The 12,577-nt window shown below is 48.5% G+C and overlaps 1 protein-coding gene across 2 annotated transcripts; it reads left to right on the top strand.

Moving 5' to 3' along the window:
- Positions 1 to 1,228: 1,228 nt before the first annotated feature.
- KLHL35 (kelch like family member 35) lies at positions 1,229 to 11,119 on the top strand. 2 transcript variants are annotated; one of them, XM_027776862.2, is made up of 7 exons: positions 1,229 to 1,620; positions 3,261 to 4,151; positions 6,000 to 6,184; positions 7,172 to 7,290; positions 7,779 to 7,967; positions 8,643 to 8,831; positions 9,657 to 11,119. In XM_027776862.2, the coding sequence occupies exons 2-7, from the start codon at positions 3,262 to 3,264 to the stop codon at positions 9,843 to 9,845; spliced, it is 1,761 nt and encodes a 586-aa protein (XP_027632663.1). In that variant the 5' UTR covers positions 1,229 to 1,620; position 3,261; the 3' UTR covers positions 9,846 to 11,119. The 2 variants fall into 2 exon arrangements, with proteins under 2 accessions (XP_027632663.1, XP_005230529.1); XM_005230472.4 differs by lacking the exon at positions 1,229 to 1,620 and having other exon boundaries at positions 2,330 to 4,151.
- Positions 11,120 to 12,577: the final 1,458 nt, after the last annotated feature.

The raw sequence follows: 12,577 nt of genomic DNA, 5'->3' as shown, positions 1-12,577 counted from the left end.
CCTGTGGTGCTGCCTAGCAGACACCCCTTTCCAACACCCCCATGTCCTGCAGCTCTGTGGGATATTTAGTGCCTTTGGTGTCACGCAGAAAGGCCATGGTGTGGGTTGTGACACAGCCTTTGCATGGTGACAGCTGCTTTGGGGCATGGTGACATCAAACTGGAAGGTCTAGGGCCAGGTGCAGCCTGGCTGTAGAAATCCACTTGACAGGCAGCTTGGCATGGGCGTAGGGATAGCTGCACCCTGGAAAGCCTTCTTGTGGTGGGAACTTTGTGCATTTACAACTGTAGTAGCTGGTCCCCCCTACCCCTGGGGCTGCACACACTGCTTGAAGCTGAGGTTTGGTTTTGAACAGGTTGGTAGCCCCATGCTTTATGGCTGTAAGGAGGTGACAGTTTTGCAACCTTGCTGAAGACTTTCCAATAGTCTGGAGCCGTTTTTGCTGGGCCCCACAGGGCAGGATCAGTGCTGTGCTGCCATTTGTCTTGATGACCCGCTCCCGGTCATCTCTAGCTCCACCTGTGCATAGACATGGTTGCACCCCTGGTCAGTCAGTGCCGCCTGGCAGTGCCAATTCTATCAGGGTGGAAGGTCCTAAGAGCAAATCCCCCGCAACGCTCCCAGCCCACTGCACAGGCTGGGAAACCACAGTCCCTTCCAGGTTGCCAGTGATTCATATGCAAATGTTGGAAGCAAACAGGATGCCAGCTTGTGCCCTCTGTCCCAGGGATGGGAGCAGAACAGAAAGGAGCCAGCCAGCAAAAGCGGCGGTGGTGCCCCCCGAAAAGGCAATTGCACTGTGATGACAATGTGCAGTGGCTGGTTATTATTAATATTTCTCTTCTGTCTATGTGAAATAATACAAGTTGTTCAAAGAGATGCTGGGCAAGAGAAGGCTGGCTGCATCACATCAGGGGGTCTGACAATCTTCAGTACAAGCGTTGCTTTGTGGGGCTTCCCCAGGGCTGCTTTGATCCCTGCTTATAACCATTTAAAAATTCAGCCAACAACTGGGATGGAGTTACAGGGGAGGGTGCAGAAAGCCACATGGGGCAGACCTCCCCTTCTGTCCTCATCATCCTCAAGGACATAATTACCTAATTATCACACATTAACAAGGGGGACTGCAGCTTCTCCCTGACCCACCCTGTTCTTGCTCCAGGAGTCTTTTTGCTTACAGAGCCATATTTTATTTTTCAGCTTTAGTGTGGTTTCCAGCAAGATGAAGTCTCTATCAAATGAATTGTTCCACCTGGACCTCAATTTTCTCTCCAGATGGCTTGTCCCTCTTAAGCTGCCCTGGTGTGATATATTTTCCCTGAGCTGCGCTGGGTTCTCCCTGGGTCCTGGCTCCTCCCTGGCTGGCTGTTATTGACAGCTGCATGGCTAATGCTCCGTAGCTCTGTGGCATGTCATTCAGGAGAAACAAAAGCGGATTGCTCCCCCACCTCTCAGGCAGTGAGGATAAAGGGGACGCTTTTGTGCTTCCCCAAGCATTGCTGCAGAAGGGCTGAGCGTGCTTTGTGGAGGGGACCTGTCTCCGTGCCTGGATGGGAGCTCTCCAAGAGGGAAGTTGAGTCTTCTCTAGGACCCACCTGGAGAGCACAACTTGTGGGCCAGGTAATGTTGGACTTCTTGTACTAGCAGCTGGGGAGGCTTGCAAAAAAACCCAACCAACCAACCAAAAAATAAAAACCCACACCAAACAAACCAAAACAACCCCCAGCATCTGCTGCTGTGTGGCACTTGGATGGAGATGGTGACCCAGAGAAGAACGTGCATGGCTGAGGGTAATGGGGCAAACCCACTTTTTCTTTGGTGTTGGCATCGTTTGTCTCATGGGTGGACAGAAGGGATGTGAGCTGGGGAAGGGCATTTGGATTAACTGGGGGGTGGGTTGGTTGTGTCTCTTTGTAAGGAGGTCAGCCTGACCTGTTTCTTCCCAGCACTGAGCTGTGCACAGCTGTGCACAATCCTGATGGCTTGGAAGTGTGTGTGGATCAGGGAGAGAAGCAGGGATATAGATGTGCTTTTCGTTCTTGGCTGGAGCCGCATGTGTGGGTGAAATGTGAAGTCTGCTGTGCTCTTTGCAAAGGCATCTCTAGAGAGCTGCCTTTAGTGTAACTTCTCTAAATCGCTTTGAACCGATTAACAGCTGCTCCTTTCTGTACACAGCCCTGAGCACCTGTCAGTGGCATTTGGGGTGTTTAGAGCCTCCACAGAATTTCTTAAGACATTTAGTTAGGGCTTGTCATGCTGCTTCACTGCTTTTTAGGTCTCTGCAGCTCCCCATGGTACAGGCAGAGGTGTTTTCCCCACTGCTGGGGGATTCTGGAGGCACAAAGGTTACAGTGATGCTTTCTCGGAATGGTGGGGTGAAGATCCTCGAGACTAGATTTGGTTGTCCTATACACAGCTACCTTGGTGCAGGTGCAGCCAGGAGGTGTCCTCTGGAGCGTGGGAGAATCTGAGCACCTTTGGGGTCTGTGGTCAGATGCGATGGCTGTCTGGGAGATGCAGGTGTAGGAATAGAGAGGCAGGACTAGAGCAAAGACAGGGATTTTCACTCATGAGAAATTCAAGGTAACTTTTCTCAAGGGATGTGCTACCTGCCTTCCTGCAGGGGAGTAAGTGGACACCACAAAGCCAGTGATGTCTTAGTAATACCTTCTAAAATTCTAAAAATTCTAAAATTCTGAAATTCTAAAATTCTAAAAAGCGTGGCTGGGGTGGGAAGGGACCCCTGGAGCCCACCCAGCCCACCCCCCTGCTGAAGCAGCTCTCCCAGAGCAGGTTGCACAGAGCCGCGTCCAGGCGGGTTTGAATGTCTCCAGAGCAGGAGACCCCACAGCCTCTCTGGGCAGCCTGTCCCGGTGTCCCGTCACCCTCAGGGGAACGATGTTCTTCCTCACATTCAGATGGAAGTTCCCGTCTTGCACTTTGTGCCTGTTGCCCCTTGTCCTGTCGCTGGGCGCTGCTGAAAAGAGCCTGGCCCCCTCCTCTTGGCACTCGCCCAGAAGTAACTTAAAAGCAGAAATTTGGCCACTGAGATGGGATTAGATTGGACATAGCCTGGTGCTGTCGCCGTACTCTGGTTTGGAGGGGGTTTTGGTTGCTGATGAGAAGCCATATGTGCTGATGAAGGGGCAGAATCTGTACTTCCTCATGGCACCCAGGAAGATGCAGAAACCATGATGGTGTTGGACATTGCAGTCAGGTGTTTTAATAGTGTACTGTTCTCTTGTCTGCTTCGCAATCAGGATGCATCGAATGATGAAAGAAGAATCAAGTTTCAGGACAAGCAGCTTGGAAAACATGACGCGGGACCCGAGCAAAGAAAAGCTGCACATGAAGCTCTGCAGTGGGTCCTGCCATGCTGAGCAAATTCTCCAGACACTGAACTCCTACCGGCAGAGTGGCATCTTCACAGATGTGGTGCTGTTAATTGATGGACAAGAATTCCCCTGTCACCGTGCCACTTTGTCAGCCAACAGCACATATTTCCGGGCCATGTTTGGTGGCAATCTCAAGGAAGGCCACCAGGATATCATTAATATCCAGAAGATATCTGCTTCCACTATGTCTCTCCTTCTTGATTATATGTATGGGGGGAACATCATAATTCAGGAGGACAATGTTGAAGGCATCTTGGAACTGTCTGACTTGCTGCAGATTTCCAAGCTCAGAGATGCTTGTGTCACCTTCCTTGAAGGCCAGCTTCACCCATGCAATTGTTTGGGCATCATGAAGTTTGCTGATTCATTCTCCATCGCGTCTCTGACAGAAAAGAGCAAGAGGTTCATGCTGGAGTGTTTTGTGGAGGTGTCGTGTCATGAAGAGTTCCTGGAGATGGGTGTGAAGGAACTGGTTGAATATCTGTCTGATGAGCAGCTGGTGGTCCCCAAGGAGGAAGTGGTCTTTGAGGCAGTCATGCGCTGGGTACGGCATGACGTACCTGCCAGGAAGGGAGTCTTGAAGGACCTCCTTGAGCATGTACGTCTGCCCCTGCTTGACCCCACCTACTTCCTGGCGAAGGTGGAAATGGATGGACTCATCCAGGACTCAAAGGAGTGCATTCCTCTGCTGCATGAGGCCCGCAAGTACTACATCCTTGGGAATGAGGTCAGCTCTTTGCGATCAAGGCCCAGAAGGTAAAACACAGTGTCTTCTTCCCTAGACCAGAAGGGCTTAAGTTGATGAATCTTAAAGTTTGAGGGGAATTCTTGGATTGTTTGGGGTTGTTTTCCCTCTGATTGCTTCTGATTTGGCCTCCCTGTTTCCAAAATGAAAGCACCGGAGATGTTTGCCTGGCTTAAGAGATTCCTGTGAAATTTATACTTATGTATGTGATGCTTTTTTGTTGTTGTTTTGTTTTTTGTTGGCAAGAAGTACTTTAGTCACACTGCTCTGGGTGTGCAATGCTGCTATTCAGATGTGTCCGAGCTATGGGCAGGAAGGGGTGTTGGTAGCTCTTTATTTCTATCTGCTTTCACCGATGGGTAGAGCACTGGGTTGAGACCTGTTCTCCATTCCCAGCTTTGCCACTGGTCTGTTCTCCTGCTCCAGGCTGTCTGTTAGCAGAAAGGCTTAGACTGGTCTCAGTCCTCCTGGCCATCAACGTGGTGCCTAGGTCAAGGGTATTGCTGCAGCATCAGGAATCAATGTCCACAGAAAAAAAAAAAAGCAGTTACTGTCCAGATGGTTACCCAGGCATCCCCAGATTGTTGTTTTTATTTTTTTTTCTGGTTGATTTATTGATGAACAGCAAGAAGATAGAGATTCTGGCCCAGGCAGCTGCCAGTGTAAAGGCGAAGAGGCAAAGAAAAAGTGATATATAAAGTTGTGCGTGCAGAAATCTGCACCTTTTTGTGACTGTGAAGTTTGAATTTGATGAGCCATATTTTCAGTTTCTTCATGGTGCCACAGGTCCCTTAGGGTGCGCTTGGTAAGAATCCTGATGGACACCTCTGCTCTGGGGTGGGTTGCTGTATCAAACTGAGTTGGTTTCCAAGGCTCCACATCCTTTTCCAGAGGACACCCATGACAACTGGGCTGCAGGGCCAGGGTCTTGTGCTCTCCTGCTCTTCAGCCCAAGGATTGCAGGTTTTTTTGTCGCTTAGTGGAGCATCCTGGACAGAAGGATGGAGGTTGCTCCAGCGCATCTCAGAAGTCCCAGCCTGGTATATAGGTAATGTTTCTGTCAGGTGGAAGAGATGGTTTGACGCATCTCTATGCTGAATACCACAACTGGCTATTGTATACAGAACTGCTAAACAACAAGGCCTGTGGTGACCTCCTCAAGGATGCAAACAGCTAAAATTCACTGGGGATAAACCCCACTCCGTAGCATCCACATTCTACCTCCCTCCTTTTACAGCTTTGGTGTTAAGTGAATTGCCTGCACAAACCATGGCAAAGCTGGGGACTGGACCAAGTCTTTCAAATCCTCTTTCACACTCCTCTTTCCTCTCCCCTCCCCTCCTGCAGAGCCGTTCCTCTCTTGCCTCCTGTTAGTTGGAAGGATTTTCCTTCCCCTGCTGTCTGTCTCATCTGCTCGCTGCTATTAGGGCTGGAGAGATATTTCCTGGAAACACTTCTCTCTCCAGGCAGACAGCTTGCCGCAGGCAGGCTGCCAGGAATGGTTTTCCATGCTGGTGTCTGTGCCTTGAGGATTATTAGATTTGATTGTGCTGGAAGGGGGAGGGTGAGTGGCACGAGGCAATCTCACGAGGGACTTCTAAAAGGTTATTCTCATTCTCTTTACCTATGCAGTTTGGATCACTTCCCACCCAAGCTGGGAGGTGCTTTTGATTTGATCGTGCAGACAGAAGGAAAGGTGCAGGGGTGAAATGATTTGCCCAGAAAATCAGTAATAGATGCAGTAGAGGAGCTTGCCCTATCTACAGGACTGTGCTGCCACAGTGTCCTAGATAGGATGGGAGGGATGATAGAAAAGAGTAGCCTGGCCCGGGGATTTACCCATGCTATTCATGGTGTAGGTTCATGGAGCTGGCAGAAGTCATCATTGTCATTGGGGGCTGTGATAAGAAAGGCCTTCTGAAGCTGCCCTTCACAGACCTCTACCACCCAAAGAGCAGGCAGTGGACAGCCCTCTCCAGCGTGCCTGGCTACACCAAGTCAGAATTTGCTGCCTGCACACTGAAGAACGATGTGTACATATCAGGTGAGATTACCCTGGGCCAGATGGTCCTTTTCTGGTTGAAAACACAGCACAACCTCTGCTCGGACAGACCGCTCCTTAGGTCTGTTCACTAGGACTCATTCACATATGTCTCAGCTTTGGAGCAAAGTCACTTCTTGGTGAAGTTTATCCTTAGGTGGTTTGGATTTTGCTGTCCCAAGGAAAAATTTCACCTTTGAGGGGAAGGTTGGCAGGACTGAAAAAACCTTTCCCCAGGATTCAAAAACCTTTCCCTCCTCTTTGGCATCTGTCAAAAACGTTCAGCTGTGGAATGAGCTGGTTTTGGTGTGTGCTGTCAGGCAGGGTTTCCTAAAACATCAGAGTCTCCTGCTTGTCCCTCACTTGAAGTATCACAGAATGGTCAGAGTCACAGAAGGGACTTCTGGAGATCATCTAGTCCAACTCTGTGTTACAACAGGTTCATCTACAGCAGGTTGCACAGTTGCATCCAGGCAGGTTTTGAGTGTCTCCAGAACAGGAGACCCCACAGCCTCTCTGGGCAGCCTGTCCCGGTGTCCCGTCACCCTCAGGGGAACGATGTTCTTCCTCACATTCAGATGGAAGTTCCCATGTTGCACTTTGTGCCCGTTGACCCTTGTCCTGTCGCTGGGCACCGCTGAAAAGAGCCTGGCCCTGTCCTTGTGGCACCCACCCTTGAGATATTTGTAGACATTGATAAGAACCCCTCTCAGTCTTCTCTTCTCCAGGACTATCAGATGAGGCCTACATAATGCCTATATAATACCTATCAGATGAGTTCTGTGTAAAGGATGGAGCAGTGTAACAAGTGCCTTGAAGTCCAGATGTAAACTCAGCTTTCCAAGGGAGGTACCATGGCCATAACCCAATAACCCAACAGCTTCTGGCCTGAGCTGTTCCATTGCATGGAGGAACTATGCAATATTGTTGTGTAGTGAGGTGATAGGGCTGTCCTTGGGATCACACCAGCCCTCTGTACCTGTTTTTCAGGAGGACACATCAGCAGCAATGATGTTTGGGTGCTGAGCTCCCAGCTGAATGTCTGGATCAAAGTTGCTTGTCTGCAGAAAGGCCGATGGAGGCACAAAATGGCAACACTTCAGGGCAAGGTAAGCAATGGCCCAAATTTTGAAAGGAGCCACGTGGAGCACTTTCCCCTGCTTCTTCTGCTGCCCAGTACAATGAGAAGTAGTCAGTGTGTGTTTGTCTTCTGAACCATTTAGAGATGGTTTTGATTGGGGAACAACTAGGACATGACTAAGACATCATTGTTTCAGTTGCCTGTGTGTTGTCACCTGAAGTAGCCACAAATGAAACTGTAGTAATAAGATCTACCGTGGGATGGTGCAAGACTTCTGCAGATAGTGGTGTTGAGTCTGGGTGAAAGCTATACAATGTGGGGTGTTTCATGGAACCATAGAATGGTTTGGGTTGGAAGGGACCTTTAAAGGTCATCTAGTCCAATCCAAAGGTTTTATCATGGCTTGATGTCAATCTTTCTGACCAAGTTCTAGCCTCTTACGTGTGCTGTGTCCGTGTAGCCCATTAAGTAAGTCCAGGAGTTTCTAATCTACCTGCTTTTCTCCTTTTGTGGCAGATCTACGCTGTGGGAGGCTTTGATGGCTTTTACCGCCTCTCCAGTGTGGAGTGCTATGATACCTTCTCCAACAGCTGGTCAACCTTGGCCCCATTGCCTCAAGCCGTGAGCTCAGCAGCTGTGGTCTCCTGCCTGAACAAGATCTATGTGCTGGGCGGTGCTGTGGATGACACCGCTAACACTGACAAGGTATTGCTGGGTCATCAAGAATGGGCAGAGACCTAAAAAAGGTTTGCCAGTGAACATGGAGCATAATGGGGTGGTCCTTAAGCTACAAGGGTGCCTGCCTTTTTTTTTTTTTTTTTTTTTTTTTAACTAATGAAGGCTCCCTTATAATAAGATAAGAAGTCATATATTTAAATGGAAGCCAAGGAGGCTTAGGTACTAGAGAGATAAGGTGTCAGGAGCGGTCAATATATTATGCGTGGTTTCAGTAGAGCCTTTTCTGCTCTGAAGCCTGGTCAGGCCTGAGGCACCACAGGAAAAAACCTCCAACACTGTAGGCATTCACTTCACAGAAGCACCAACAGTAGTAACTGTCCAGGGGAGACCTCTGCAAGCCAGGCATGATGCTTCTATTCTCCTGAGCTGCAGAAAGTGCCATCAGTGCTTCTCAGCTCCATCTCTGAACACTTAACTGTGCACTGTAGTCACCTTTGGGGCTAGTAGTTTTTCTGGGAGACGTGAATGCAAGAAAGAATGGTAGAACCCCTCATTCCTTTGCTCACTGCACTGGTCTTTGGGTGTTGAAGCTCCCATCTGTGTTTCTGTCCCTATGTGCTTTTATTTCTAGCAAACAGCAGCTTCATCCACGCAGGGAGACGTGGTAAATTCATGTTCCCATAGCTATGTTTCTCCTCCCAGGTTCAGTGTTATGATCCAGAGGACAACACGTGGACGCTGTTGTCTCCCACCCCTTTTTACCAGAGGTGCATCAGTGCTGTCTGCTTGGACAACATCATTTATGTTGTAGGTGGACTCCTCAGTAAAATATTCAGCTACGATCCAAGGAAAGACAGCTGGCGAGAAGTGGCCACCCTCCCTGGGCCTCTGGTAAGGAAGAGGTTTAGGAAAGAAGCTCTGAGCCTTCCCTTTCTCTCTAGAATAGCAACCATCTGAGATTGAAGGCAAAGAAAATACATTGTGGACTTGGCTCTGAGCACTTGAACGTGACCTCTGCAGAGCAACTCAAACATATATACTTGCCACCAGTGTCCATACTGCTTGGAGGATATCTTTCTCTCAGCAAACCCAAGTTTTCCTGCTGAGGCTGGGTCTACACTAGCTATTAATGTCAGAGAAGTAGATCTGTAGGGTGAACCCATTAGTGTTGAGGACCTGCTCTCCATGCTGCAGGTTTCAGGGTGAGGGTTATATTGGCTCTGGTCTGGTCCATGGACTAAACACAGACTAGTGGTGGTTGTGTATCTTGGTTCAGTGTCATTACAGTTTTGCACTCCAACCATGCTGCAATGTGAGCCATGGCGCAGTGAAGAGGAATGATGGGGGACAGCTTGCCCCAAGCTGAATTTGAAATGCCCATGTCCATGCACCCTTATAAGTGGCTTTCACAGAGAGGTGCTGTCTGGCTCTCTGGAGTCTCGGTGTGCTTGTGAGTCTGTACTGTGCCTGGGGGACTGCCAAAAATAGCAATGAACCCATTACTGTCTTGAGGCATTTCAAGTGCCTAACCTCTTACTGAAACAATAAGATTGCACCACCCCAAAAGGCAGACATCACTTCTCTTGCCTACTTTTTCCCCTTCTCCTGGGCAGCTGAGACTTGAGCTCATTTAAATGACTCAACCTCCTGCTCAGCCCTCTTTCCTAAAGCTAAAGGTTTGTTCATCAGCTCTTGGGCTTTCCTTCTGCTTTCCAGGAAAGCTGTGGCCTCACAGTGTGTGGAGGGAAGATTTACATCCTGGGTGGCCGAGATGAGAACGGGGAAGGCACAGACAAAGCATTCACTTTTGACCCGGTAACAGGGAGCGTGGAGCAGCAGCCACCGCTGCAGCGCTGTACCAGTTATCACGGCTGTGTGACCATCCTGCAGCGCACGAACAGATGACCACAGGGCTCCAACTGCATCTGCCTCACCTTGAGACAGTGGCAACCCAGCATGTGGACAGACATCTCACCTTTGTGTGGGGAAGGGCAGCGCAAGACATTGAAGATGTGCTCCAGCCAGCCCCTGAGCAACATCTGTTTTGTTTTTCCTGGCCTACTGATGCTGATGGCTTTGATGCTGATATAGGTGAGAGGATGAAAGGGTGCTGGGCTGTGTGAAGTTGCATTGCAGACCTTGCCACAGTAGGGTTCAAGTATCCTTGCAGCCCCTGGAACTATTGAATTGGACCTTTACTTAGGTTTTCCTGGCTGTAGATTACAGTTTTCTGTTATGTTGGCAACAGAGGCTGGCTGTCCTGCAAGGACATGTATTTGCTTCTTTCTGACATACAAAACTTGCAGTAACAATTACGGGATCCAATTCTTCAGCTGAAGCTATCAGATATTTGTGTGTTTAGCTCTGTAGAACCCTGTGTCAAACCATGGTGGTGACCTCAATGGTCATTAATGTCCATGAACAGTTAGCCCCATTACAGCGGAGAGCTGAGACTGAAAATTCAAAGCTGATATCCCAAGGTTTCTCCACTAAATCCCCAAAAACCTGGTTAAACAGTCCAAGCTCTGCCTCCATTCTGCATGTACTCCATTCTACAGTACTGTATGAGGGTCCTTTCCCCTAAAGCACAGAGTGCTGTCTTTTTGCATACAAGTTTTGTGGTTGGACTGCTGCCTTGCTGTTTCTCTGTCATTGAGAGGACAAGTGACTTGTAGCCAGGAGTTCCCTCTTCAGAGAGCAGCGGCAGCGGGCACTATTAACGTGTAGGAATTAAGCATGAAGACCTGAAGCCACAGAATCACATCTGGCTCATTTTGGCTCTGGAGTATGCTAGCAAGTATTAAACTCAATATTTAACAGATTTGATACAGTGTCCCTGGGAGCCTAAACATGCAGCTCATTCAGAGGGCAAGCGTTCAATTACACAGACTGCATTGCTCCAAGCCAGTTGGTCTTAGGTCCAGAAATTATCCTGAGCATATTTGATTTGGTAGAATAGCCGTAGCTTTTGGTGTCAGTATCTTTAGTCCACATCTGGAACTGGTAATTTCTGATGGCTCCATGTAAATGTTTGTGTTGTTCTGTTAGGGACTTAGTTGCTGCCAAATGTAGAGTGGGCTCTCTTAAAAATTCCCATTACTTATACATTGCAGGGTGCACCCCTCTACAGCAGGCTGCTGGCTGGCTGCTGTTTTCTCTGCACCTTCCTTTCCCCCACCCCAATGCATTTCCTAAAGGGAAGAGGAGATCAGTGTGCCCCAGTTACAGCCAGTTTTGGTTCTTCAGCAGGAGCTTCTTCTTGCCATGTTTTACATGTCTTCCTGAAAAAAAGGTAACAACTATGTCTGCTGGCCCACATACTCCCCTTTTCAGGGCCTGTTAACTGTCATAAACCTCCTGGTTTTGCCTGCTTCCCCTATACGGTTTTTACGTGGTTCCCTTTAGTACTTCTGTTTGCTGTCAACTCTGAGAAGTTCACCTCCTCTTTGTGATGATATCAGGCTCACCTGTAAAACATGGCAAGAAGAAGCTCCTGCTGAAGAACCAAAACTGGCTGTAACTGGGGCACACTGATCTCCTCTTCCCTTTAGGAAATGCGTGCTCTTCCACTGCCCGAGCAATGATCTAGGTGTTTCATTGCATGAAATGTACCTTACCCTCCTTATAGTTACATCTGGAAAGTCTTAGGGCTATAGTAGCCATTTTGCTTGTCAAGGTGCACTACTTGGACATGCTTAGCCTCAAATTCTCCTTAAGGTTTGTGCACGTGTGGTAGCCCTTTTATCAGATCATGGGCAGCACAATGTGTCCTTTAAGCAATATAAAGGAGATTCAATACTGGTATAGGTTATTCCCATGAGGAGAGAAAAGAAATTAATGCTGGTAAGAGGCAATTTTATTTGCAATCAAATTGCTTCCACAGTTGGGTCTTTAATGGGACTGGAGATTTCAGGAGAAATTAGGACCTTTCCTTCAGTTAGTTGAATTGGCACAAAAGAAAGCATGGGCACATCAACCCATGCGGTGACAGCCCTCGGGGCCAGAGAGACCTTTCATCCTCTTACAGCCTGGGTTCCTGAGGCCCACAGGCCCAATTGCTTGTGATGCTTGCCATCCTCAGCTGAGCAGACTTTGCTCAATGCATGCCCTTGATACCAAAACGGCACAGAGTAACTGCTCAGAGATGAATGTTGTCTTTAAGCAGCAAAGGTATTTATTTCATGCAACGTTGGGGAGCTAGCAGATTCGCACCAGACAAACTAGCTCCCAAGTTTTCAGTGAAAGTCAGGTAATTTATACAGTTTTCTTGAGAGGTTACAACATCTTTACATACATATTCATTTAATTTCAACGTCTAATCATCATATTCATAATAGGTGGGGTTTAGGCAGAGCTTGAGGTGCAGTCTTCTAGAATTGTCTTCTGGGGAGACTTTTGGATGGTCATTCCTTTTTTCGGCTGGAGCTTGCAAAACCTCCTGACTCATGGCCTTCTCATCTCCTTCAAATGTCCACCTTATCATCATCTATGACTGCTAGATTGCTCAGGGTACATTTCTTCTGTCTCTTACTTTAGTACCGTCAGCAGAACAGAACAGGCCGTGCCGTGTCTGTTACATCTCAACATAAACAGAGCATCCCCCAGACCATGGTACCAAACCCATCCTGACCAATCCT

This window comes from Falco peregrinus, chromosome 4, assembly GCF_023634155.1.
Source record: "Falco peregrinus isolate bFalPer1 chromosome 4, bFalPer1.pri, whole genome shotgun sequence".
NCBI lineage: Eukaryota > Metazoa > Chordata > Aves > Falconiformes > Falconidae > Falco > Falco peregrinus.
This window is presented reverse-complemented; position numbering and strand designations above follow the sequence as displayed.

Bases quoted from the DNA above. Each gene is read 5' to 3' on its own strand.
- KLHL35 (XM_027776862.2), top strand. From the start codon at position 3,262: ATGCATCGAATGATGAAAGAAGAATCAAGTTTCAGGACAAGCAGCTTG. The intron at 6,185-7,171 runs GTGAGATTACCC...CCTGTTTTTCAG, and splicing joins GAACGATGTGTACATATCAG to GAGGACACATCAGCAGCAAT. The intron at 7,291-7,778 runs GTAAGCAATGGC...CTTTTGTGGCAG, and splicing joins TGGCAACACTTCAGGGCAAG to ATCTACGCTGTGGGAGGCTT.